The sequence below is a fragment of the Diadema antillarum genome, unplaced genomic scaffold (assembly GCF_040938485.1).
Source record: "Diadema antillarum isolate AM-2024a unplaced genomic scaffold, OU_Dant_1.0 seq00001808_RagTag, whole genome shotgun sequence".
Taxonomy (NCBI): Eukaryota; Metazoa; Echinodermata; class Echinoidea; order Diadematoida; family Diadematidae; genus Diadema; species Diadema antillarum.
The window spans coordinates 58,200-85,033 of NW_027272483.1; the positions used below are offsets into that span (position 1 = coordinate 58,200).

The window sequence follows — 26,834 nt, forward strand, 5'->3', positions numbered from 1 at the left end:
AGCAGGTTAATTCTCACGCCGTTTTCAGAGTATGTTGTCTAGTAGGCCTATATGAGGAGTCTATATCAAGTCTTTAATGTAAAGGGTGCATATTCTATGTAAAATAAGTAAGTTTTCATGCGGGAACTTAACTCTTAATGTGCCAGGCCCAAAACCTCTAACGTGCCAGAGGTTTTTACCTAACGCCAGAACGTTTCGAAACTGCACTGACTATGAGATTTAAAACCGCCATATCTCTGAAACTATTGACTGTTTTGAATTGAGTTCTACACAACAATTATCAAGAAATGTTTGTTCTTTCGTGTCATGTAGTCAGTTTGCCATAATATCTATGTGAACCTGAAATATTGCAGAAATAATTGATACATCAGAAAAATTATTAGAAATTTTTGTGTAGTATGGAAAAAAAGAGTCAGTCGTGTTTTTTCTTCAATAGAACGCTCCCTTGACTCTGTGAGAAAGTTTTAGAGCAACATCTCCTCTTTCAAATGATAACAAAATTGCGCTCTAGATTTGTATGATTCCAAAGATACTAGCAGTTTATTTTGTCTTAGCAATTTCTCTTTCTGCCTCAGTAATTCATTCCCAAATCTGAGTCCTTTAGTCCCAGATCCTGTATTTGAAACTGAAGTGATTGTCCCGGGCCCTGGAAGAGTGTCTTTTGTCCTTCTTTTGTCTAAGAGGACCACGGGTGGGGGTACTCTATTGAAATCGGCAGGTCTTTGTCCGCGCGCAATTCCTATGCTAGCGTGGGGACGATAGTGACGTTCACCAAAACAAAAGGATGAAAGACTTGACCGACGAACGAAAGCTGACCCTCTTTGAGGGACAAAATCAAAAGAGCTTCCCGCAGGACAGCATCCAAGCGGAACAATGCGAGTGGAACCGCATAGACAATACACGAAGATTCAATAGCATACACACGGGTGGTTTACCAATGAGACTTTTGATCCATACACATCTCGCAGAGGGTGCGCTCGCTGCGGATTTTCCCGACGCGAAAAAAATACATCTAGCTGAAAAATCATGTAATTACTCAAAATTTTCTAATGTAAGCATGCTCACATTTTCAGTGGAAACGATGGCTATGCTAATCAGCTACCACTACATATCATTGGCAGTTTCTTGGTGTAACACATTACGGTACCAGAAGAACTTAAATGATCAATGCTTTTCTCGCTCTTCTTAGTCACCGATCGGCGACCGTGGCACGTCAGGACTAAGGTCGCCGTTCGGCGACCATGGCACGTTAAGAGTTAAGTGTCCGGAAACCCAACCGCCCATTGTACTTATACTGTATGTGCGGGATTTCCGAGTGCGACGTGCGTAAATGTTTGGGACGAACATTTTCGGACGTCTTGACCCACAAAGGTACGTGAAAAACGCTGAAAAATGCTGTTAGTTTTTGAATTTTCGACCCATTTTATAAAACAAATGATGCACAGGATTATTTTGTGGCGTTAGTGGAGGCGTAGCTCACTCTCGGGTATTTACAATGTAGTGCAACATGCACTCAGCTTCGCCTCGTGCATGTTTCACAATTGTAAATACCCTCGAGTGCACTATACGCCTACACTAACGCACTCTATCCTGTGCATCATTTGTATAATAACAGACCATTCTTCATACATAATATGCACACACACATGAAAAAAAAAAAATAGTACACATTTCCATACATTGTATATCCATCTGAAGGCATTGATTTGTCTGTAGTCTTAAATGTCTACTTGGGAGCTCCCACATTATTTCAACCCTTTATGTGTTTTATGTGAAAGTACAAGGTTACAGGCATAAGCATTTTAATTATCTAGTGTTCTATTTAGAAAACTTTTTTTCAGTTTATATTTAAATGTAATAAACTGTGAAGCTTCTTTTAAAATGTTGACAATTATCCAATACTCACAGTATCTTTGGGTATTGGAGAAGCGAGTACCAAGTGAAAAGAATGAACATTTACCGGTACTTGTTTCACTGCAAAATGGTTTTCTTTCATTTCTTTGAAAGTGTGTACAGTTGCTGGAAGATCAGAGCACTTCATTTCCAACCTGTGCCCTGTAGAATGTTTTGATTCCCCATAGGGTTACTACATGGCATTATCAAATTCCTTCAAGCATTGAGTTAAAACACTTTCTGTGAGCTCACAGGAGTGAAGCAGATTATTGTGCAATACATTTTTACACAATGGGTGTTATTTATTGTGCCAAAAAATTTTAAAAAGAAACAAAAACAAGGTCAAGCTTGTTTATCAGGTAACTCTTATAGTCCATGGGCCAAGACCCGAAAAATGGGTTGTTGGTACCATCTGAGGTGGCACAACCTTTTTGGTGTCAGTTTGTTTGTCGGGCATAGATATGCTTATCAAGCTATGATAGCATTTCCAAATGAGTAGCTTAGTCATAATAAATGAATTTTTAACCAATTTGGTCTCGTTTTTATATCCCTATACTTCTGAATCGAAACTAAACCGCTATACAAAGAAGAGCACTGCCTTCTGTATGTCCACAAGTGTTCTGTTGTAATCGCGGTGCGCTTAGTCTTTATTCAAGGCAGCGAAGGGAATATCCAAAGGGTTATTTTGTCCACAGCTGTCACGCGGTGCGCTTAGTCTTCATCTAGACCAATGTGCCGTTATCATATCTAAAGTTCCTCATAAAAGGGATTATCTATACTGTTTTTATACTACCCTATCAACAAATACATCAGTTTTAAACAAAAATCACTCTGTTCATTTTCAATATCATTCATGGAATGTATCGTAGTGTACCGGTACATTGTTTTTGCATTATCTTATATTGTTGGAGGGACATGAAGCGACATTGGCGTGGTATCAGCGTTTTCACCGTGGCGTTTTCGCCGGAAAATGATAAATAATTGAAAGATACGGTAAAATTCACGAAGAATTGCTTTTATTGTTGTTGTTGTTTTTAGATAAAAGGATATACACTGTATCATAAGCTTTGGATATTCCCTTCGCCGTCTAGAATAAAGACTAAGCGCTGTGGACATCATAACCTTTGGATATTCCCTTCGCTGCCTTGAATAAAGACTAAGCGCACCGCGTTTACAATAGAACACCTGTGAACATACCATAGAGCTGCATTTTACAGCTCTATGGAACATACAGAAGACAGTGCTCTTCTTTGTGTAGCGGTTAGTTTCGATTCAGAAGTATAGGGATATAACAACGAGACCAAATTGGTTAAAAATTCATTTACTATGACTAAGCTACTCATTTGGAAATGCTATCATAGCTTGATAAGCATATCTATGCCCGACAAACAAAATGACACCAAAAAGGTTTTGCCACCTCAGATGGTACAAAAGTACCAATATCTGGCCTGGCCCATGTACTATTATACAAATGATGCACAGGATAGAGTGTGTTAGTGTAGGCGTGGTGCACTCGAGGGTATTTACAATTGTGAAACATGCACGAGGCGAAGCCGAGTGCATGTTGCACTACATTGTAAATACCCGAGAGTGAGCTACGCCTCCACTAACGCCACGAAATAATCCTGTGCATCATTTGTTTTATAAAATGGGTCGAAAATTCGAAAACTAACATCATTTTTCAGCGTTTTTCACGTACCTTTGTGGGTCAAGACGTCCGAAGATGTTCGTCCCAAACATTTACGCACGTCGCACTCGCGGAAGTCCCGCACATACAGTATAAGTATAATGGGGGGGGGGTTGGGTTTCCGGACACTTAAGTTCCCGCATGAAAACTTACCTATTTTACATAGAATATGCACCCTTTACCTTAAAGACTTGATATAGACTCCTCATATAGGCCTACTAGACAACATACTCTGAAAACGGCGTGAGAATTAACCTGCTAAATCGTTGGATTTGCTCTTCAAAGTGACTCCATGTACGCGTCCGGTCCCATAACGCTTGGTCTACTGTACTGTACAAAGTGTACGTATAGTAGAGTATACGTACGTACGCCACATATATGCACAAGGGAAGACAGGCCGGCCGGCCGGCAGCCCGATGTGCGAACTAGAAGTTGTTTACAGGATTGACAGCGCGTATGCATGCAATTCATCAAAGGAGCCGCCGCACGCACAGACGATCGGCAATCTACCATAGGATTACAGGCAGTGCAATTGTACTGAAGTAAAGGAAGGAGGTGTGTCTCATTTCAGCACTTCCTATTGGCTACATTCTTGAACCCATTTTATAATATATGCAACAGCATGCCATGAAAAGGTTGATGTCAATTTTTGTTTACTTGTGTGTTGTTGTTGTTGTTGAAATCAAGATGCCTTTCAATGCTATTCAAAGTATTTTTGCCATCTGTGCCACAAGAATCTCATGTAAGTCTTTTGTGTAATGATGTGTTTGCAAAATATGTACTACACCTGTTGCTCAATGACATTGGTCATTTCACATCTACTGTAGATTCAGTGCCACTACACTTGTACATTCTGCATGCATACTTTGTCTGTTCACACAATTTGCGTGTGTGATTTTGAATGGTAAACATATCAGAAACTTTTTTTTTAAAAGTGGACCTACTCTCTCGCACTAATTGCAGTTGTCATGGTAACAGCATAAACTTCCTACATGTGTCTACAGACCTGTTATCAGTGAAGTTGAGACTGGTTGAGGAGCCATTAAAGTCTTTCCAGTCCATGATGTGATATGCCTTTAATAGCTATGATCATTTGTGTGTGTGTGTGTGTATGTGTGTTTAGGGGGCAGTCTCTTTTTTTTTTTGCAAGCTTTCTTCTCCTTGACAGTTTACCACTATTGCTTTCATGTTTTGTTTTGTTTTGTTTTGTTTTTTATTTCTCTTTCTAAATCTTTGAAGTGCAGTATGTATTTTCCGGTACGATTACTGGAAATAGATAGTAATTACTGTTTCCACATCCAAACTATAAAGTTTGAATTGTGTGATATTTTGCCATGAATAACATACTATGTGTAAAAGATGCCTCAAAAGGCTGGGTAAATTACCTCCTACTGTTCAGGGGGGGGGGGGGGGGGGGGGGGCAGTAAACAAGAGGCCAGTCAAAGAATGTGATATACTACCAAAAATGTATAACAGAATTAAGCAGGCCTCGAATTAACCGACGGCCACCGACGGCCATGGCCGTCGGTGCCCCTCTCGTTGGCCGCAATGCCTTTTGTTTTTTGATCAAAGTTACGGCCAAAAAAAATGTGCCCTTTTTCTTGGGGCCGTGGTGCCCTTTTAGAATGAAAGTTACTATTTATGACGTATGATATGCCCTTTCTCAAAGTCTCTTTAATAAGCTCGAACAACTTTCCTGATCTCAAATATCATACCTTCAGTTCACTCGCGTCCCGATATATCTGATTCAAACTCAAAGTATCTTTCCGAGGTATGAGACGACGTGTACGTACATGTACGCCCGACCGGCTTTTACCGTCCCCACTTCCTCCGCAGCGCAGCGGCCGCGAGTATGTACTAGCTAGGCAGCGCATATTCAGATAGAGTAGTAAAGAGTGAACACCAAGTTCACCAAGAAAAAAGAAAAATCCCACGATGCCAAGGTGTGCCAGACTGGGGAATGGGGAGGGGTGGAGAGAGAGAGAGACCAATCAACAGAAGAAACCGCGCGTACTGGCGCATTCTTGGAGGTCATGAACTGTCTGTCACAGACTAATCATAGCAATCTACACGCGCACGCAAATTCCTTTGCCTTGTGGTTTTGCCAGCCAGCTGTCGGAATGTGCTTTGAAGTTTCATGGCAGCCTGGCGTGGCTGGCCTGAAAGGGTGTCGAGTTTCAATCAATACCTGCTGTTGTTTTATTCCTGTTTTAAAAAATGTCGTTTCACCTGATAGAAACGCGGAGATCGGGAATGTGTTGCAGCTGTAGGGAAGAGGTTTTTGTTGTGTGTTGCACTTTGTGTGTGTGTGTGTGTGTGTGTGTGTTTGTTTGTTTTTCTCGGTTTGTTTTTCTTCTTTCTTTTTTCATAAACAACAAACATGCCCTTTCCAATGTGGCCTTGGTGCCCCTCTGACTGACTTAAGTGCCCTGGCCTCTTGGAAAAAGTGCCCTTTTCTAAATGGCCTTGCCCCTCCCAAATCCTATTTCGAGGCCTGATTAAGCTAAAAAACAAACAATTAAACAAACAAAGAATTTAAGAGGTTATGGGATGGGGTCAAGGTTGATAGTAGAATAAATTCTAGGAAGTTCGTGTTGCCTTTTTGCTTGTACTGTAATTCAATCAATTTGTCAGCTGCTACTAACACTGGTGTTTCACGCTGCATACCACATGCTTGGAGGTCATATCCCTTGTATATTTCAAGGATGTCACCCAAAGGTATGCTTTGAACAGTCTCAGGGGACCCCAAGGGCCATCTATTGAAGTGGTCAGTGACAGCAGAAGGGCCTTTTGTGACTTAAAGTGTACTATTTATAACAATTTTATCAAAGTCAGAGAGTGAAAAAAAAAGGCAGGCAGCACTATGAGATTCTCTGTATGCACATACACGTACAATGTACATGTAGATATACAGATCTTGAATGACAACTGTGAATACAGTACCTGAAATTGTTATAATTGTCATTACAATGGAGTGAGTTATGAACATACTGTGTCCAGATCATTTTATTTATTATTTATAAGAGCAATTATTTTTTTTTTTCTTATACTAATATACTATCAGAGCATTTGAAATTCGGGCTGTGAAGTGTTGAGTTTTCATTTCAAATGACTTTTTTTTTTAGTTTCTTGTCATAATCTGTCATGAATTGTAACTGACAGCTCATAATCAGGAATTTTTCTGTTGGATTTCATAGTTGTTGGTGTTACTGTATGACCTTCATTCTTTGTCACATGAGAATTATGCCCTTTATTACATCCACGCAGTAATTTGGTATTGTTGTATTCTTAGTTTGTTTGTTTGTTTGTTTTTTAATGCTACCATAAAACTTTCTTGATGTAGGTTTTGAGACAAATATACATGTAGAAGAAGATATTTCCAATATTATTAAGAGAGTATACACATGAAACAGTGGAAATTGGCATTCGTGATTTCAGGGCTCTCGTGCAAGTGGCAGTCTTGGTTCATTAGAAAAAAAAAAACACCCACAACAGCAAGAACAACAACAACAAACTTCTGACTGGCAAGTAATAATACATAATTTATGAGAATGGCATGCGAGGATGGAATGTCAAAAACTCATTGTCTCATCTCTTGCTGTATGGAGAATTCTTTGCCCGGAACAAGCAGTGAAATGCCAGCTACGTGACATGCCGACAATATGAGAGAGAGTATTACATGTATGTACGTCATCTACAATGTCTCCAGAAATCAGTCTTGCTTTGTATGCGTATGAATTCGTCTCCATTGGCCGTGAGCTACGCAAAGGAAGGGGCCACTCATTCACAGACATTGTGCTGCATTTGATGGGAGAAGTTTGCTTTAATATCGATTGTTGTGTAGTGCATGATTATTCAGTACGTGGCTCGCTGATATTATGCTTGCATTATGTTATAACACATTGCCAAGCAAAATCAGTCATACAGGGACATTACATGTGTATTGAAGATATTTGTGCAGGTAGGAGTTATAACTAACAGTTAGGCAGTGGCGTCGGTGCTCACACCTGATTTGTAGTCCGGAGATTGTTGTCATGGTTAATGCATACAGTGTAGGAATTAGCAATGATTGCTTATACACGTATCTTGAATAACCCGTTGAGGACAAGTCCCAAATATATTCGGGCAAGTGTCTATGGGAAATGCATGCTGTAGCAAAATCAGCCTGTCCTCAATGGCTTTAATGAAACTTGTTCCCAGGTCTTTCTTGTTCCCACTTCAAAAAAAAAAGAAAAAAAAAAGGAGGATGGATAGAGAATCGAATGGAATTATGAAAAGTGTCATGGTCAGAAAAAGAGAAAACTACTAAAAGTGATTAAATGTATATGGTTTATCAAAATGAAATATGTACATTGTACATGTCGTTTTGTAGAATGCCAAAATCTGTAGACATTGCGGTACAAATTGTATGCAATGAGTGCTAACCTTGTTGGTAATTGAACAGTATTTACTGTATGTACCTTGCACATTCATAAATATCTGCATTATTATAATGATTCTCTGCTATGGGGACATCTGAAAGAGAAAGTGTATATATTTCCATTTTCTTTTGAATAATTTTTCGAGCCTTTTCTTTACTAACCATGTTCTCCAGTTTATGAGAAATATGCGGTAAATCTGTATGGTATTCTGTGTAAATACTAAATTAAAGAAGAAATGACTATCATAATCATAATTGCAATTTTACTGCTATTAAGATTAAACCCAATTTACTTGGAATTAAACTCTTAACAGTAGGAATAGATGATTAACATAATATCAAGGTTACTGAGTTGTAAAAATCTTTATTGGTTGTATTTTAATTTGGCATGAATGTAACTCCGTCTAGAGAATACTTGAACTTTTTTTGTATCTGTGTCTTATGAAGTCATATTGCAAACATATTGATGAGGAGGTTAATTAAGACTTATTGTATCAATATTCAAAGCATATAAATAGGTATTTTGACATTCTAAGAACATAGATTATCATCTATCTTAGTTTATTTTCTCTTTTATTGATATCTCATTCTCTCTTCTTAAAATCTTTATACGTACCTTTGCCTAACCAGCACTCCTGGTATTGACACACTTAATGCACCTGTATTCTAAAAAGCTCTGTGTTTTAAACATAATTTCTCTTCTTTTATCAAGGGCAGTCAGACTACCTAGATGTCTCATTCATTCTCTTTCTCTTTCCATTTATATGTATTCATTCAATTAATAGTTTCCCCTCCACAGCTGTATCTGTCTCTCTACAAACATATCTCTCCCTGTTTGTTTTTTTATACATAGATGTCTGAAAGCAAATATCTTCTCAGTAAGACCCCTTTCATACTGAGTCTCTCTTCCGTGTGTGCTTGTGTCTGTGTGTGTGTATTAATCATAATTAAGTAAGAAAGTTTTCCCTGGGTGCTGTCAATCAAACCTAATGCGGTTTACATCAATCAGCATGCTCGCTCCACCATAAATTGCTCGCATTCAATTACTTGCGGGAAATGAGTACTTGCTTTTCCGGCAATGCAATTTATTAATTTTGCACATTTTTTTTTTCAACCGAGAGCGAGTCTCTGATGCTCATTTTTTTTTCTCCAGGTATGAGTTATGAAAGGATATCATGTATGTAATCCTGGGCGTAGGTATTCTGTTGCAAGTACTGATATGTGATGAAGATTTGTACTAGGATGATGAAGAGGAGTAAATCTCTAGCGGGCAATTTGCCCTGGAGGTCATGCTTGAATGCTTGACCACTGGTGTGTGTGATGTCCATTTAACAAACCATTTCTCCTGCCATTGCAAATAACAGCTGCAGACACAAGTGTACTGTATGTACGTATGCAGCATAAAAGAGAGAGTTATTGTACATTACATTCTGTTTTACATATCCAGTGTGAAATCTTGGTTAAAAGTACACCTGGAAATTATTGCTATTGTGAAAATTCAGCCATAAATAGTAAAAAAAAAAGAGGAAAATCTTATCTCCTTGTCATTCCATTCAGCATAATATGTGAGCGTGCATCACAAAACCAACTAAAAGTTGTACAACCAAATTTTACATGGACTCAAAATAGGTGAAATCGATCAACCTAGACAATATTTCTTGAAGAGCAATTCTTCTACATAATCATTGAGTTTGAGATCATTATACAGGTGGAAAAGTGTGTTGTTGGGTTTTTTCAGAATAGTGTGATAAGTTAGGTCTTAAAAGCCCCTTTTCATTTCTTAAATTCCCTTTTAATACACACTCTTCACTTTCAACTCTAATTGAATTTTAAAAGTTAAATCCTACTACTTTTAAAGTTAGCATTCGTCATGAAAAGAATATGTGAAGAACTAAATAAAGTACGCAAATTTTCAGCTTAATCTGATAATTCCTTCATTGCTCTTGCTATGGAGTTTGACATCTTGTTTTTTGTCTCATTCATTGCATAGAGTGCAACTTGGTGAGATAGCACGTGAGACCCTAAACTTCAAAGCCTCTTTTCTGAATAATCAGAGTGTGTACCTTCTTTTAACCATTACTTCTAGGTTATAGGAAAGTCCATATTTCTATGGAGTTATACCTCATTTTAAAGCTTAGGGATGTTTCAAAATCTGCTGTTGACTAAAATTCCACGTGTGGTGACTTTTTGGTGGTTTTGTGATGCAAGGTTGGGTCTGTTTTTCAAAATCAAGGATAGGTTTTGTTGTTGTGTTTTTTTTTAGAACAGTGGAGTAGAGTTGCTTAATTTTGTGTTTGAATTATAAATATGAGTACCTGAACTCTTCCTTTGTTTTGATTTGGATCTTACCCTTCCCTGATTTCATTCTGTAAATGTTTAAAGTCTTTCTGTAGCATCAGTTAGCGTTTGTACTCCATGGCAGCAGTAATAAAGTGACAATTGAAGAAATTTCAGATGAAACTTGAAAAACTTGGGGGCATTTATGCCATGGATTTATAGCTCATTGACATGCACAGTGATTGATAGAAGCATTGCTTACGGCAACTCTCCCACCATGCGGAAAGTCAGCTGTTTCATTTAATTTATATACTGAAGAAAAAATTGTAGATGGTAACATTTCAAAACCCATTAGAAGTTTTATTGAATATTGGCATTTAGATATTTAAAAATCAGTTTCTGCTGTTGCTGATTTAGTCCACATAATTTTTTTCTGGCATCAATTCTGTCACATCTCTTTTGATTTTGATGATTTAAAGAGGCCTTTTCAGAAACACCTTCCATCCCACAAGCAGGGAACAATCCCTTTAACCCTTTGAGGACGGTTTGGTTTTGCTACAACACGCATTCCCCATAGACGCTTGCCCAAGTATACTCGGGACTCGTCCTCAACGGGGTAAGAGGAAATCCTCATGAAGACAAGCCATGCATTTCAACGTCTTCATCCTACAGGAGCAACAGCATGAACATACATGAACATACATGCTGATGTACAATTGTACATTGTTACAACCAATTATAAAGATGAAAGGCTTTTGGATTCCTGTGGTCATGTTAGAATGCAGATCCCTGGAATATTCCAGAATACTAAACATTTCCACATTAATATCACTCCATGTTTATGAGAAGAAGAAGAAAAAAATCTAAATTGTCTTATCGTAGCAATATCACTGCTTGATTTACTGGCGTGCGCTGCCACTGCAGATTCGGTTTTTCTTCAATGACAGTTAATGGCCGCAAGGAGACAGATCTACAGTAATGACCTCGTAACAGACTGAGATTTTCTTGTCTGTTTGTGACATTCGCTCATGGAAGAGATCCTCCACAGTTTCCCTCTCTTTCACCAACCGGGGTCCCATCAGGCAAAGCCCGGTGTCGTTCCCGGGTAGCATCCGTTTACGCATCATTATCTCCACGGCCGTGCTTTGCCTGTCCTTGTCCATGGTCATTGAGCCGGTAAACTGATGTTGGAGAGATGGGGTTGACCCAAAATATCATCTCTCCGCTCCGCTTGTTTGAGGAGAAAATCCGATTAGGAGGAGCAGTGAGAGAGAGAGGAAAAAAAAAAAAACGAAGAAGAAGAAGAAAAAGACAGAGCAATTTTGGTGTAAAGGAAAGAAAGAAAATTCTTCCGAGGCACGAGATTGTTAGATCATATTTTGTTCGCAGCGTGCTGATCCAGCGATAAAATTTGACAGACATTCTGCGAAATTATGTGGAGTTGTTGAAAATATGGTTGGATAGATTCTCGTTTCCAAGTGACGCTTATCTTGTGTTATCGCTACACTGCAAACGTGAGCCAAAAAACGGCAGTAAAAGGTGCAATGTCCTGACCAGCCCACCATCTGCGGAGATGTTCTTTCTGTAGTATTTTGAATTGACTATGCCATATGATACAGATACAGTATACTAAAGACATTAATCACAGGTTTGTGTAATGGTGTGTCTTTCCAGAAACTCAAGATACCTTCAGAGATCTGAAGATAAAGATACAAAAAGATACTGTGACACTAATGCTGATTGACAGGGAATGTTGGATGATGGTGTCTTCTCAATGACAGAAAACATAAGAAAATAGAATTAAACAACAAAATAACTGCAAACTTTTGCGTACCAGTGCACAGGTTTATGAATGGTATTCAACAAAAAGCAAGCTGGCATTGATATATATGAAAACTGTAGAAGAGCTGTGAGGAATTTAAAAAAGACAGTACAAAAGTAGCAGATAAGAAAATCTAAGTCTGAGCTGAATTCTGAACATTCTGTGCAAACTTTGAAACTTTCAAACTCTGAACACTCTGTGCAAGTGTTCCTATTCCACGTTCCAAGTTGACTGTTACAAACAGAATAAAATGAGACAAACAGAATGGTTCAAGTTCCTTGGTAATGATACAAAATCTTTTTTTAAAAAGCTTAATAAGAATTTTTAAAGCTTACATGTTTGTTTGTATGGGGTTTGTTTTATAGAAAATACTAATAACATCAATTGCAACAATTCATATGAATTATGAGATGTGATGCTGTCACCACCTCACAGCTTTGTCATTGGTTTGTACTCAAATATATCATCAAAATATGGATATGAATATTTTTTTCATTTCAGGTCGTTGATCTATCAATGACGCTGTCATTCCCCCTGAAAGCCATTGATGCTGGATTATCAAATACAAGACTATGATGATTTGATAGAAGAGATGCATATTTTTCCTGTTAATTCATGTCCGAGAAAAGAGAAAATTGATTGAAGATTTGTTTAGAGTTCATCAGGTGGCTTTTGAGGTGGTAGCATCATCAAAGCTGCCAATTTGAGTACATGTTCTGGCCAGTCATATTACTGATTAATAATGACATGACAAACTTCAAAATTCCACGAAACTTTTTTACTCCCAGTTCAATTTTGATGAAAATTCTGTCATTTTGATAGTCTGCTCTTCCAAGTCATAATCTCTTTTTCCAAAGCCAAGTTGAATGTGGTGTTGAATCATACTTCAATCCTCAATACCTCTCAGTTGTGCTACTTGCCCTCATGGGTAAGTTGAAGTGACATGTTTTGGTGGGTTTTTTTTTTATAGATTGTTGCCAAATGCACATAATACACCTGTAAAACCTCATAAAATGCACACCTTTGGGGGAACTAATGTGTGCACAACAGCAGCTCTGCACACATGTGCCAAATTTCTGTGATACAAATATGTACACTCTTCACATGTAAAACATAGCCACTGTGGTTTACTGAGAAACAAACACTGGAGAATGGTTCATTGATGCACCGTGGTATTTGGTATTCAGTTGTTCTTCTCCTCTCCAACCATAGACAAGGGAGGCCAAATGCATCAACATACCCACAAATATATTATTCAAGCAGCCATGCTTTGGCTGTAAGTGCATTACAATGAAGGTATTCCAGTCATGCGCCATTTTACAATTCCGCATCCTCGATTCCCGTCGGACGGAGAAAACAGAGCCAAGGTTTGCCTTGCACTTTCCGTGGAGTTTTCCCCACGTGATTTAAGATTTAAGTCTTGGGCGAGGGTTCGTGCCTGTGGCCACTTTCGTCATCGACCAATTGCTGTGATTTGTTTACCAATATCAGCACATTCAGGCGGCATACTTTATTTTCTGATCAGTACATTCTGTGACAGTCCGTGGATGTGCTGCCTTATGCATTCAGTACAGGGTCCACAAACAACTGTCGAATGAGGTTCACATAATCACATCTTTGTCTCATTGCAATTTCTTTTCAAGTGTTGGAGGGCGTTCATGTACCTTTTACATTCGTAGCGCTGAAAATGTTGATAGGATTAAGTCATTGTTGAAAACTCATCTGTTTACACAACTTTAATTCTGCTTTTGTTGTTGTTGCTGTCATTATCATAATATGTACATAATGTTGTATTTTATTTTTACGTTATATATATATTTTTTTCCCCGGATTGATGTGCTTAGAAACATCAGTATTAAGCGCTATATAAATGTTATTCGTTATCATTATCATTAACCTTTAGACACTGAGCATGTTTCTTAGGGGAATTTCACTGAAAGCCCATAAAATAGCCCCCAGAGTTTTGTATCTTTGGGCATGGATGTGAGATTACATCATTATTATCAAATGCAGTATCCATGTCAGATTTTAAGAACTGTGTACAGGTGTTGGCAATGAATCATCTCATATGTAACAGTGTAATATTACCTCCAAGTTTATGGATGATCTAACTTTTGATATTTATAAGTGAAAAATTGAGCAAAGAAGATGGAACTCCATCGGGATTTGAACCGAAGACCTCCGGATTGCTAGCCCGATTGTGTGATTTCCCATAGTGTTAATGCAGTGTAAACAAGCAGTTCTTGTGAGCTGTGAGCAATGAATGAAGACAGAATAAAAGATGCACAGGTACGTGTATGCTACACATGTATACTGTACCTGTACATGTATGCATCTTTCATAAAAAAAAATGTCATATTTAGCCTGTTGGTGTTACTGTATCCTTCAGTACTTTCATGCAGCCTTAAGCTGGAGGAAAAATGATTTTAAATGTGTGCCTTTCTCCTAAAAATGATGTTTTGATTCATAGAAAATTGTGGTCCAATGCATTGATTTTGATGTGTGTTGGATTTGATAATAGTAGCCTTTGTGTCTTGCTTTATCTTATTGAAACACATGATTTTTCGCACAGATACTTTGTTTCTATGCTCTTCACGTTTTTAATAATAGTCCCACATACTGAATTTGCAGACGTGTTCTCTTTCTTCTCTTCCCATTGCAGGTAGTAGGCAATATTTTCATCTTCATTGGGGCCAATCTTGCAGGCATCTTCACCCACTATCCGACGGAGGTTGCCCAGCGGCAGGCCTTCCTCGAGACGAGAAGATGCATCGAGGCGCGTCTCATAACGCAGCGGGAAAACCAACAGCAGGTACGTAGCTTTCCTAAAATCATCATATTTTCACACTTTGTCACTCTGTATGTGCCGCATTTGCGTGCGCGACTCGGTCAACAGTGTGCCAAGTTTACATATTGTGCTCAAACGCACAAACCCATCCGAACCGATCGATAATTGCCAAATACCACAGTACAATGAAGGCTTCACTCACAATTCCATTCCTCATGCATGTAGTAGCTTGCTTTGCATGGAGTATGAATAGCTGTGTTCCATAGGGATTTTTCAAGTTACTTTTTAAGTAATCCTAATTTTCTATTGCGGTTGTGTCTGCAAAGTCATGCCTCCGAGACCTGCCCAATTACTGAGCAACTGGCCATTTGCAAGAAAAATAATTGTAGTTTTGTCATATAGAATTTATATCACTGCAAAGCTTGGAATTTTTCTCTCAAAGTCTGCTTATTGCGTAAGTGGTATACAAATTTCTGTAAAAGCTTTTGAATACATGGCTTGAAAAACAGAATGTTTTTCAAAAACACTCATGCGTTGTGGTCTGAGAATAATGTGGCACACAGGGGGCTTACACTGTGGCACACATGGAGTTCATAGCTTAATACATGCTATGCTTACTCATATATATTTCATACCAGTGACTTTTATATTTTGCTAAGTACTGTGTGGCAGGAAGAGAGAGAAGAAATAAAGAGTCAGTGTTGAGAACATGGCACAAGCCCTCCCCACATGCCCCAGGCCTATTAAAGCGAGTCAAAAGTGGGCCAAAATTTGGAGCACCCACACACAAACACCTGTCCAATTTATGTGCAAGCCAAAAATACCTGTGGATATCCTCCTGCCTGCAAATAATGCCATGCAGTAACATTACGGGAAGCGAAGTGGTCTTTTCTGCGGTGTTTAGTCACAGGTCACCCAGCCTCATCTGTGGCGGTCACTCAGGGGATGTAGTGAAAGTGACCACTGTGGACAGGTGGTCACTGTGGAATGGTGTAAAGGGACTGTACAGTACTGGTTGAGGTGGGATTCATGTTTTGAACATTCCTAAGTGAGATAATGAGAAACCTCTTTTGAAATAGGAAAGAGTATGTAATTTTAAGAAGGATTCAAAGTTTATTTGATGAAAATTGGTTTTCAAATGGCTGAAATATCAAAAAAAGTGATAATAATAAAAGGCGACAGGCTACGCCTTTTATTAGGATCTCTTTGTTTCAACTTGTTTTTGGATATCTCAACCATTTCAAAACCGATTTTCATCAAATAAAATTTTGATACCCCTTAGAATTGCATGACATCTCATAGAGTGGTTTCTGAATATCTTGCAAAACGTTAAAAGCTAAATCCTTACCTCAACCAGAACTGTACACACCCTTTAAAGTAGTATTTTATGACAAAACACCATTTGTTCATTTCCACACACTGGTAGTATAGCAACTGGAGCAAACGCAGCCATTTTTTTTTTTCAGAGTCCCTGTGCTATCAAAAGCTGTGTATTTGTCATATTTGTCAAGAGAGCTTTAACCCATTGAGGACGAGTCCCAAGTATACTCGGGCAAGTGTCTATGGGAAATGTGTGTTGTAGCAAAATCAGCCTGTCCTATCAACGGGTTAATGGAGATGTTCGTGACAGGAACTACAGAACAGGAAAAGCAAAGTTGTCCTTTTCTAAATGTGTTTGTGGAGACTGTTTTTGTGAAAGTTGATACTCCTATTCAAAGAGCGACAAAGACGATATTTATCATCAAAACCTACCAAGTGACACTCGAGGTTGTCACACTGTGAAAAGTGATTGCGGATGTCTTACCTAACTTGAATATCCCCATTTCTTTTTTTTGTCAGAACAACAATTTTAATGAGCAAGCTTCCCCCGTAGATCAATACCCAGCAAAGAGAGGCTAAATTCAAGAGGATGCTACAAATCTACGCCTCCTCACTAAGCTACACCACTGATGACCAAAGACCAGTTATATTTCTGAATGCATACATCCTTAAAACTTATCTAATGACACTATTAAAGTCCACGCATTGTCAAAAGTAAATGGGGGTGTGTTTTCTAATTCACAACAGTCCTGCCTCGGTCAGAGCAACACTTTTAATGAGCCAGCTTCCCCCATATATCAATAGCCGGCAAAGAGTAGAGGCCAAGATGTTTACATATCTACACCTCCACATTAAGCTGCAGCGATGATAATCAAAGGCCTATTTATAGATGCAATATCTATTATTAAAACTCACCTTAAAGATACCAGGTCATCACACTTGTCAAAAGTGAGTGCGGATCTGTTACCTAACTCGAACAGCCCCATTTTTGTCAGAACAACAAGTTTAATGAGCTACCTTTCGTAGTAGGGATATCAATAGCTAGCAAAGATAGGTAAAGTTAAGAGGATCTTACAAAGTTACATCACCACACTATCTACACCACTGGTAAACCAAAGGTCTACAAATGTACTATGTATTGCTTAAATTAGTCGACGGCAATTGAAACACGCAGTGGTCACTTTCCATGGTAGCAGGTGGACAGTAGTCAATGAGCTAGAAGTTGTTCACAGTTGGCACTCTGATAATTGCAATAACTTTACCTTATAACATTCACAGTTCAAGTATTTATAAAAGCATGCAGATCCCATTTCAAACTTTTTTCCCAATTTTTCCTTCTTTTTTTTCTTTTTCCCCTCGATAGGGAATTAATCAGTTTCTCTGCTGTACATCATCAACGAATCTATATTTCAGACTTGTCAGAGACATTCTCACATTCATTTTTGCCTTCTTAGACATTCAGTGTGGAAGGATATAATGAAAATACAGTGTGTATCAAAAAAAAGGTAATCCAACTTTGGAGGGATACTATTTCATAATTATCAGCTGTCGGGAGCACAATTTTGGTTGTGAGGAAAGAAGAACTCTTCCTCTTTCCATTGGTACCTATTGATATGTTGACAAATGTCATGCATGACTGAGCACATAAACTTTAAAGACAACAGTGACAAATTGCACTTTTTCCAAGTTTGCGTGTTATTGTGAAGGAGCAATGCATGTCTCACTGCATGGAAGAGATCTGTTGATGAAAATTGGCCAAATAGGCCAGCCTGTACAAATGCAGGTTTGTGTTTAGGGTTTCTCCTAACATTTTATGGTTCATAACCTTTACCATAACTTCCTGTTCGATATTAAACTTGGTCACTCCCACAGAGGCGGACCCACACAGTCCATTTTTCTCTGTTTATATTCAACATATCTTGCAGCGACAAACCATGTCTTGAATATGAAGAGAGAAAATGGATAATGGTGTAGCTTTTATGGGAAGGACCAAGTTATTGACAATGTGGCCATGTTGAGGGTTATGAACCATACAAGGTATAAAGAAGAAACCCTAAACACGAACCTGCAGTCATGCAGGCTGGCCTGATGATTTGACCACTATCATTGACAGATCTCATCCATGCAATGAGTCATGCATTGTTCCTTCACAATAACAATAACATGCAAACTTGGAAAAAGTGCAGTTTGTCATTGTTTTCTTTAAAATTCATGTGCTCAGTCAGGCATGATGATTGTCAACATAATTAGGTATCGATGGATAGAAGAAGAGTTCCCCTTTCCTCGCAACCATTAACATTGTGCTCCCCATAGCTGACAATTATAAAATAGTAGCCCTCCATAGTTGGATTACCTTCTTTTTGATATGCACTGTACTAATGTATATAGAATGAGTAATGTTGTTCTCTGTCACAAACTCTTCCCAAACAAACAGCCTTTTAGATGGGTGGATTGGTGCCACAGATGTACTCAGGTGACAGTGCTGGACCTAAACGTTGCTTTGGCGATGCAGACTCATAATTAATGGTACCATCCATTCCGCCAACTCCTGCAAACTAAACAAGTTGTTTTTTCTGCAACAAGGAAGTAATTTGGGATAAAAGGGACAAAAAAAGAACATTCTGTCTCCTCCTGATAGCCATGGGAAAACATCAACGGTGGAGACTCTGGCATGCGATAATGGCCTCCTAATAGCGAGCTGAGTCCCATCCGAGCTTTCGCTGCAAACACTTGTTGCTGCCGACTAAAGCTCTCGCGTATTACTCATTCCTATGGACAGAATAGAGTCCCGTTCTGCCTTGAGTTGTGTTATCGCAAGAGGAAGGAGCCCCGTAATGTAGGCGGCTCTGTCAAGAAGTAAGTGGCGATGTTGGCAGAGAGGGCTAAATTTAGCGCTGTAATGCTGTGAAATTGGTCCCTCCCCGACACTGGGGATTAGGAGTGATAGACTGATGATCAATAAGAGAGGTAAAGCTGGTTTACCCCCAGTCTTCTCCCTACTGCGCCAGCTTCGAGCACCTCGTGCATCCCTCTCCCTTTGGGGCAAATCTTCTTGAAGTTTGACTTGAGTGTATTGGGGCTTTTCGGCCAGAAATTGATAGATTTTTCTGTTGTGAAAGCACCCTCTTTTTTTTTCCAGATCTGCCAATTCCAGAAACTTGGAGGTACGCCGCCGATTGATTTTGTTATTTTGCTGCCGTCTTTTGCCACTCTTCATAGCTCCACTGAGTAATGTGTCATGTGTCCCAGGGTGGTTGTGTGTGTGTCAAAAACTTGAATAGTTGGAATGCCTGAAATGGGAAAAGTTTGGGTGTTTATAAAGTGGGGAAGAAGCTTTTTGTGCGGTTAGTCTTGTATTGCTCAACCTATGTCATACTCAAGTTTGAAATCAGATCGTGCATGGAAAAAAAATGATACTTGTAAGATCAGAAACATTTATGGCATGAAACTTTTGCGAACTGGTGACTGGAATTCAATGCATTGTGTTAGTCTAAGACAAAAACTTCACAAAAATATTCTTGCATGCAAAAGTTTATGGTCTTACAGGAGACGCAAACCCACTGAAGGCCATTGATGCCTGGAGTTTCAAATGTTGAACTTATTCTTTTGGTTCTTGTTCATGATATAACTTTTTGGGGACAAGCGTGGAAGAAGTAAATTGTAATAAAAAACAAGAACCAACTAGACAGCCTTGTTTAAAAGTAAACAGGACAGCCACAGTTCTTCATCCCTGCCTCTTTTTATTTTTATTTTTTTTGTGGGTTGGGGGTAGAGAAGGGGGAGATTTAAGTGCCCCCCTCCCCCAATTTAAAAAAAGATAAGTTTAAAATAGAAAATCATTTTTTAACAACTAGTATATCACATTAAAGAGAAGCATCTTTTGAAGTTGAGCTAATTATTGTATGTATAGCTCAAAGGAGTTGTGTTCAATAATCATGCTAATTAAAAAAACAGCTACAATTGTATCAAATTGCTTGATGGGGAAGGAAAACATCAGGTCTGAATATGCTGAGACTAGGAAGTAGGCCGCCTGTCCGATTAGTTTGCTGCGCAGAATTACGCTGTGTAAACACGCGGCTAAATGAGTTATGGATCGCGGCGTTGGAAGAGGAAACGTTTCCCAAAGACCTTCGGGGAGGTTTCGGGCTGCCCACTGCACAAAGCCAGTTTCTGTCTTGCCCGGCATTTTTTTTTTTAGCATCTCGATTTGGGGGTGGGGGGCATGCATCCCAAAACGCACTGTGCTCCTCCGTAGATTTTGTTGGGTAAATGCCAGCTGGAATGTGAATGCACACACCAAACAGCCTGGTTTAGTATCCATGGAGGATTTGTAACCACATACCGGTTGGTAATGAAATAACGGTCCAGGCGCTCCCGCCATGTGGCAATCTCTTCGCCTCCACCAAGCAATCAATAATTTGCTCCTGATGATGCAGACGCGAGGAACCTCGTCCTAGCTGTTCCGTCTCATGGCTTGCGTTCCCAGGTCACCTTTACAAAAACATCTTCATTTTTGTTACTACTGCAACCAAAATCTTACAAGTCACAGCTTTTCAACAGTTCAGTTTTTATCTGATAACGAGATTTTCTTTTACAAGGATGGACTCGTTTTATGATCTTCAAATTGAATGAACATCTAGAATGAATCTACACAACCTACCAAAAAAATTTATCAGCCAGCATTCCTGAAAATTTGCATTTTGTGTTTGAAAGTTTGCAGGTACACATTTCTGCATTGCTGGATTTCCATCATTTACAGTGAATGAATTGGGACTACTAATTTCTTCGTATGTTATCAGTTAAAACTGGGAATCTACTCATGTAGAAATTTACTGTAACATTTTTTATGCTGACTTTTACAAATTTTTTGTGTCTGTATGTCTGTGTTTGTGTTTGTCTGTTTACAGATACTTTCAGCCTTTATTTCGAAATAAATATTAACGATGGGGTGATGTAAATGACAAAGTACACAGTTGATAAACAAACAAGTAATGCAATGTACAAGCCTGTACATAGCTGTACTTCATACAAAACCTTGTTTGATTTTATAAGATGAGCAAAATAAATTTGATTAATACAAAGGCAAGACTATTATAAGCAATTGCATAAAGCATAGTCCCTTCAAAAAATTACAATAGTTGAATATGGATAATTCTTAAGATCAATGTCAAACATATTGATAATTTGCCACTTTGTATAATTTCAATTAGATTGTTTAATTCCATTTGTATGTCTGTGTAGCTGTATAATTTCAGTTATATATTGCATAATTTCATGTGTATGTCTGTGGATGTGTGGCTGTACTAGTGTGACTGTGTCCAAATGTGTATTTGTGTCTGTGTCTGTATGTATTACGTAGATACATATACTTGAGGCTTTACCACACGGTGCTTGTTTCTCAAACTCAATCTCCTCTACATTATTGCATCAATTTTAAATCATTTTCATTTTCAGTATAAAAAATGTTAAAAATCGAAACCGCAAGGGTGCTGTTTTATCCTGTATTTGGAGCAATGCTTATAAATCTACCCACTTTTGATTGTTGAATAAACTTTTTATTTCAGGAAAACTGATTATTTTGTTTTCATTTACTCTCAAATCTTAGAACATGACGTCGCCTTTCATATTCTCAGCTAGCGATATACATCAAATAGTGAGCAGTGAGCTGTGGCCACATTCCCTGAATGATAAAAAAATGAATACAACTGACAAGCATGAAGCAATAATTCTTGCCAATACCTTCAAAGCTTTAAATGAGAATCAATGACATACACTGTAGTTACTATGGCTAGCATTCTTACAGCTACATTAGAAATGAAGTTTATGTCCTGGCATGTACATTTTGTCGACTTGGGCAGATTCATGTACATGTACACCCCTGCATCGCTTTGAAACCTCCAGTTACTTAAATGAGAATAAAGGGCACATGTTTGTAAAATGAGAAATTGGGAAATCCTCTCCAACAAATTTGTGCAAAATATTGGCGCCTACATCATAACATCCATTGTCATAATCCAAAAAGATTAGAAATATGATATTAAAATCCTCATCAGAACATAAGGCTTTTTGGAGCTAGTGAGAATACTTTGTGTGTTTGGGGTTTTTTTTTTCTCCACAGTATAAGTTTAATTGAGGCCTTACATCTATTTGAAAAAAGTGTTCAATGTGTTGCAAACAAATGTCATCTGCACACTTTTGTAGTCGATGAAGTACTTGACAGAGTAGCAACAGGTGATGAACTGTGCAAGCTGTTGCAAGCATGAGGGAGCTTCCTCGTAAAGGAATCTTGGCTATCAAGTCCCCCCCCCCCCCCCCCCAATGCAGCTTTTTGATGGTATCACGCTGGAAACTTCTCAGATCGCCCATTAGGTGTCCAACCTCATTTCACGCCCGTTGAGTCGTAGGGGAAGGCTATGAGTGTCGCACCGTATTACGTCGTCATTAAACCGCCGAGCTCTCGTTCGCAATCTCCCCCGCTTATCTTCTGACAGTTTCCTTCTTTCTTTTTTTTTTTATTTGTCTTGCTCTATTAAGATAGTGACAAGTGAACCTTCTTTTTTTTCCTTTATCCTCCTCCATCCCCGCCCAACAGCAGGCTACTGTGCATTTTATGATGTGATATTGCGTGCAACAAGCAGGCATGAAATAAAACAGTAAATACAGCTTGCCTTTGAAGACTAGTCCCGGCTATACTCGGACAGGTGTCTATGGGAAATCTGTGTAATAGCAAAATCAGCCTGTCCTCAGTGGGTTAAAGAGAGACACCACCCCTTCTTCAGCTTGTTATTAAGAGAAGGTATATAGTGTTGGTTGAGATGGAGATTCAGATTTTAATTCTTTAAGATAATTAGAAACTACTTATATGAAATATTAAAGAGCATACAATTCTCAGAGGAATTCAAAATTTTTTTTGAATTAAAATTGGTTTTGATATGGCTGAGATATCCAAAAACAAAGGAAAACGAAGTAGTCCTAGTAAAAGGTGAGTCCCCATTTTATTAGGATCTTTTTGTTTTAAAATATCTCAGCCATTTCTCAACCAGTTTTCATCAAATTCTGAGTTCCTCTCAGAATTGTATGCTCTTTCATATTTCCTAAGAAGTTTCTCATTATCTCACAAAAGTTGGAAACCTGAAGCCCCATTTCAATCAAAACTATACTATCCCTTTAAACTTTTGGGTCCTGGAAACCGCTTTTTTTTTTGGCTGTTAATTGTTTTTTTTTTCGTCCATTCATTATTTTAAGTGCTTTCTAGGAAAATCTAAACAATTCATTATTTGAGCCCTCTGTTGTTTATTAGTAATTGAATTGCTGTGGTTGCAGAATGTTTTTAAATTTTGGATGCAATGGGTTAAAGTAAAACTTCAAATTCAAGTTGACTCCAAATTCAGGGGCACCTTATTATTACAAGGTCGTAAAATTATGTTTCTCTCTGTATCAGGATGCAAAGCAAAAAAAAAGCTTAAAAGAATTGATTTTGACTATATTCGGTTGCAACAAATAGTTGGAGCAAATTTCAGTAAAGGACCATTGTGTATGGCAAGATGCATTTGTTTACCTTGAAAACCACTGCCTGTTTGATTTTGAACACCAGTGCCATCACTGAGAATAACTTCAGTGATCTGGTCACAGAAATGTAAAATGAGGAATGTTGGCATGCATTTTAATTTTGTGAATTTCGCTACAGCCAAGATTCGCGAAATTAAAATATACATGAAGGCTCTTGTCTACACCATATGCATTGATTGCCAGAGGCCCTTCATGAAAATTTCAAGCCATGAACAGTGGCACCCCCGTTAGTTTTGCAAAGGCGCCTCCCCTTTACAGAATTCCTGGATCCACAAGGCTGTCAGCTCCAATTCACGAAAATTTTGTGCTTCTAAAACATCATGTTTTACAGTATTCACATACCCCATGAGACCTAAAGTGTAATCTCTACACAGCTCCAATCCAATAAATGCACCAGCGCAGTGACACCTCAGCGGGCTAGGTGTTGATTGTTACTGAGTGAGCTTGTGAGTGGGTCTGATAGCTCTCAATAAACTCGGCTTTTGATTAGTCCTTGCAAACAAGATGCGAGATTAATTGCAAGGCACAGTTACAGGCAGCTTTTGCCTTGTCGCTCTACTCGGATATCGCATCCATGAACTAGAGCGTACTTTTGATGTAGACATGCTTGAATATCTATGAAATACGCTAGTGTATGTCCATTTCTGAAGTGTAAAGATTTGATATTGATCATTCTTTGTCACTGTAGAATGAGTTCTTTGACTCAATCAGGGAATTTTGCTGTTAAGCTCTCAATTTTATTGTACTGTGACTTTAATGTTCCCTTTGGATGGTGCTGCAGACAGTATGTTTGAGCATAATATGTGCATGTAAATATGTGTCATATAATATAATATTATATGGCGATAGTGCATGAGGCTGAATGCACTATAACAATATAAGCACCGACAAATTCTGAATTTGCCCCGAAGGTCAGTTATATTCAATGAGGCCGCAGGCTGAATTGAAAATAACTGCCTGAGGGCAAATTCAGAATTTGGAGACTTGTGCTTGATACTTGTTATAGTGCAATAAGAAGTCATGCACTATGTGTTATATAAAATAGCATACATACCCAGGAGAACCATACGAAAGCCTAGATCACATTCACAATTCTACACGTACATGACGTGTCTAGACAATACCACTTACCAGTTTCTTTGAACCTGTGTAGATAAAATCCTGAAAACCCAAATTGAACTATCGAGTCTAGGGTCTATTTAGATCTAACGTTAGATCTAACAGTGCAAGTAACAGTACAATAGGTTAGGACCAACGTTACGGTCGTTAGATCTACGAGTGACAGAGCTAGTTAACACTAACGTTAAGTGACTAACGTTAGACTGAATAGGTCTAGATCTATAATGGATGTAACACGTTAGAGTGACGCCCTACTTACTGCACTGGGTCCGGGACTAGATGATGTATTGTAGGATTAGGGATCTACTGGATTTAAAAACAAGGTTCGTGCCAGGCATTGTAGGCGTTGACTTTCACTTTGTGTAGCAAGTCACCATCATTGTAGTCACCATTGCTGAAAATGTGGATGCCGACTTGCCGAGAGTGTGTTGTAGAAGTTCATAGCGTAGCGTGGTCAAAGAGCGCTTAGCGTATACCGTACATACGCTGCCCATCTACGGGGCACTTCCGCGTAGATGTACGGAGAAAGCAGCACAAATCTTGGGTTGACTTGCTTAATATCCGTCGGATTGATTCCTTTCTCAGAACAGTAGACATCTAAAATTCGTAGGGCGTATTTGATGACATCCTTTGTTTTCTTTGTGTCCGTATCTAGAGATCAGTCTCTGTAAAAGTAGCGAACCTGCTGTTGTTTTCAGCTTCCATGTTTAAATCTACCGCTGAAAGTCCAGTCCCACACAGATAAGTTGCTGGCATATCAATAGCCAGCGAGAATCGAGAATAACGATAATATCGAGCAAAGCATATCGCGGTTGTGGCGCAATCGCGTCGATAAGATGCGGGATTCAAGTACTCGATGATTAAAGTGAGGGAACAAAAACCGATAGTCACATCGATAGTGGGTTATCGTTTGCAATCGTTATATTTTGCGTGCACTATAACTTTTGTCATGCACTGCCGGCCTGTATCATAAGTATGTATGCTATTTTATATAAACATATATACAGTGTATTTGCACACATATTCTGTTGTGTTTTCTTAGAATCATAATGACATGAAATGACAGGAATTTAAGTGCATGAATTTATGCATTGGATAGTGTGTCCATTGACATCTCAGGCACTTTAACCCAAAAAATATATGTATAACACACTCAGGTACAGTTCGCTATACCTGTTGACATCAGCCTGTTGTTTGCATTTCCCTGGTGACGTGTTGAGCTTTTTTCACTCAAAGCGCCCTCGTGTGATTTCCTCTGTTATTCAACCCAAAGAGTAAGGATGCCACTGAAAGGCTTACGGTTATAGCAGCTTCACTGAAAAGGAGTGCAACTGAACACTTGGCGACAGAGTAACTAGAGAATTACGGAGGTTTTGTAACACTAGGTGGTGAAAGAGTGCGGACAGGGGGTGGGGGGGGGGGGGAGGAAGAAATGGGTGCAGACCAAGAACCCTCACATGGCTATATGAAGAACTGTATTGCAAAACGAGCTAACTCTATTCCCGTTCAATTGAGATATAAAGCGTGCTAAAGAACAAAGAAAAGTAGTAAGAATATACAAGATATTTTTAACCATAACTGCGAGAATATTCCTTGTTATGTTACAAGTATGGTATCTCTGGAAAGATTTCATTTTGCCGTGTCTGATGATAGATTTACTTTTGAATTAAATATTTAAAAATAGTACTTTGTCCATTTTTGCAATGAGAATCTTCACATAATGAACGAACAACAAGACTTGGAAATGGCACCACTTCATAGGTCAACAGGAAAGTGTGTGCAAAGTCTGAAACCATGCTGTGTCCATATTTATTAAAGTTTTGTGGACCCTGGCACGGAATGGGTATAAAGCCCTTGACACCCTCCCTACCCCAAGTGCCCCCCCCCCCCCTTGGTCTACCCCACCCTGCAGGCTGTTTGAAGTAGAAAATTGGTGTGT

General features: G+C 38.7%; 1 protein-coding gene across 1 annotated transcript in view; it reads left to right on the forward strand.

Annotated features, from left to right (window-relative positions):
• Positions 1-26,834, forward strand: part of LOC139712452 (adenylate cyclase type 5-like) — a 175,365-nt gene that overhangs the window by 14,950 nt on the left and 133,581 nt on the right. The window contains exon 2 of the mRNA XM_071624268.1: positions 14,762-14,911. Coding sequence (XP_071480369.1) covers positions 14,762-14,911 — 150 coding nt within the window. The remainder of the gene's footprint in view (positions 1-14,761; positions 14,912-26,834) is intronic.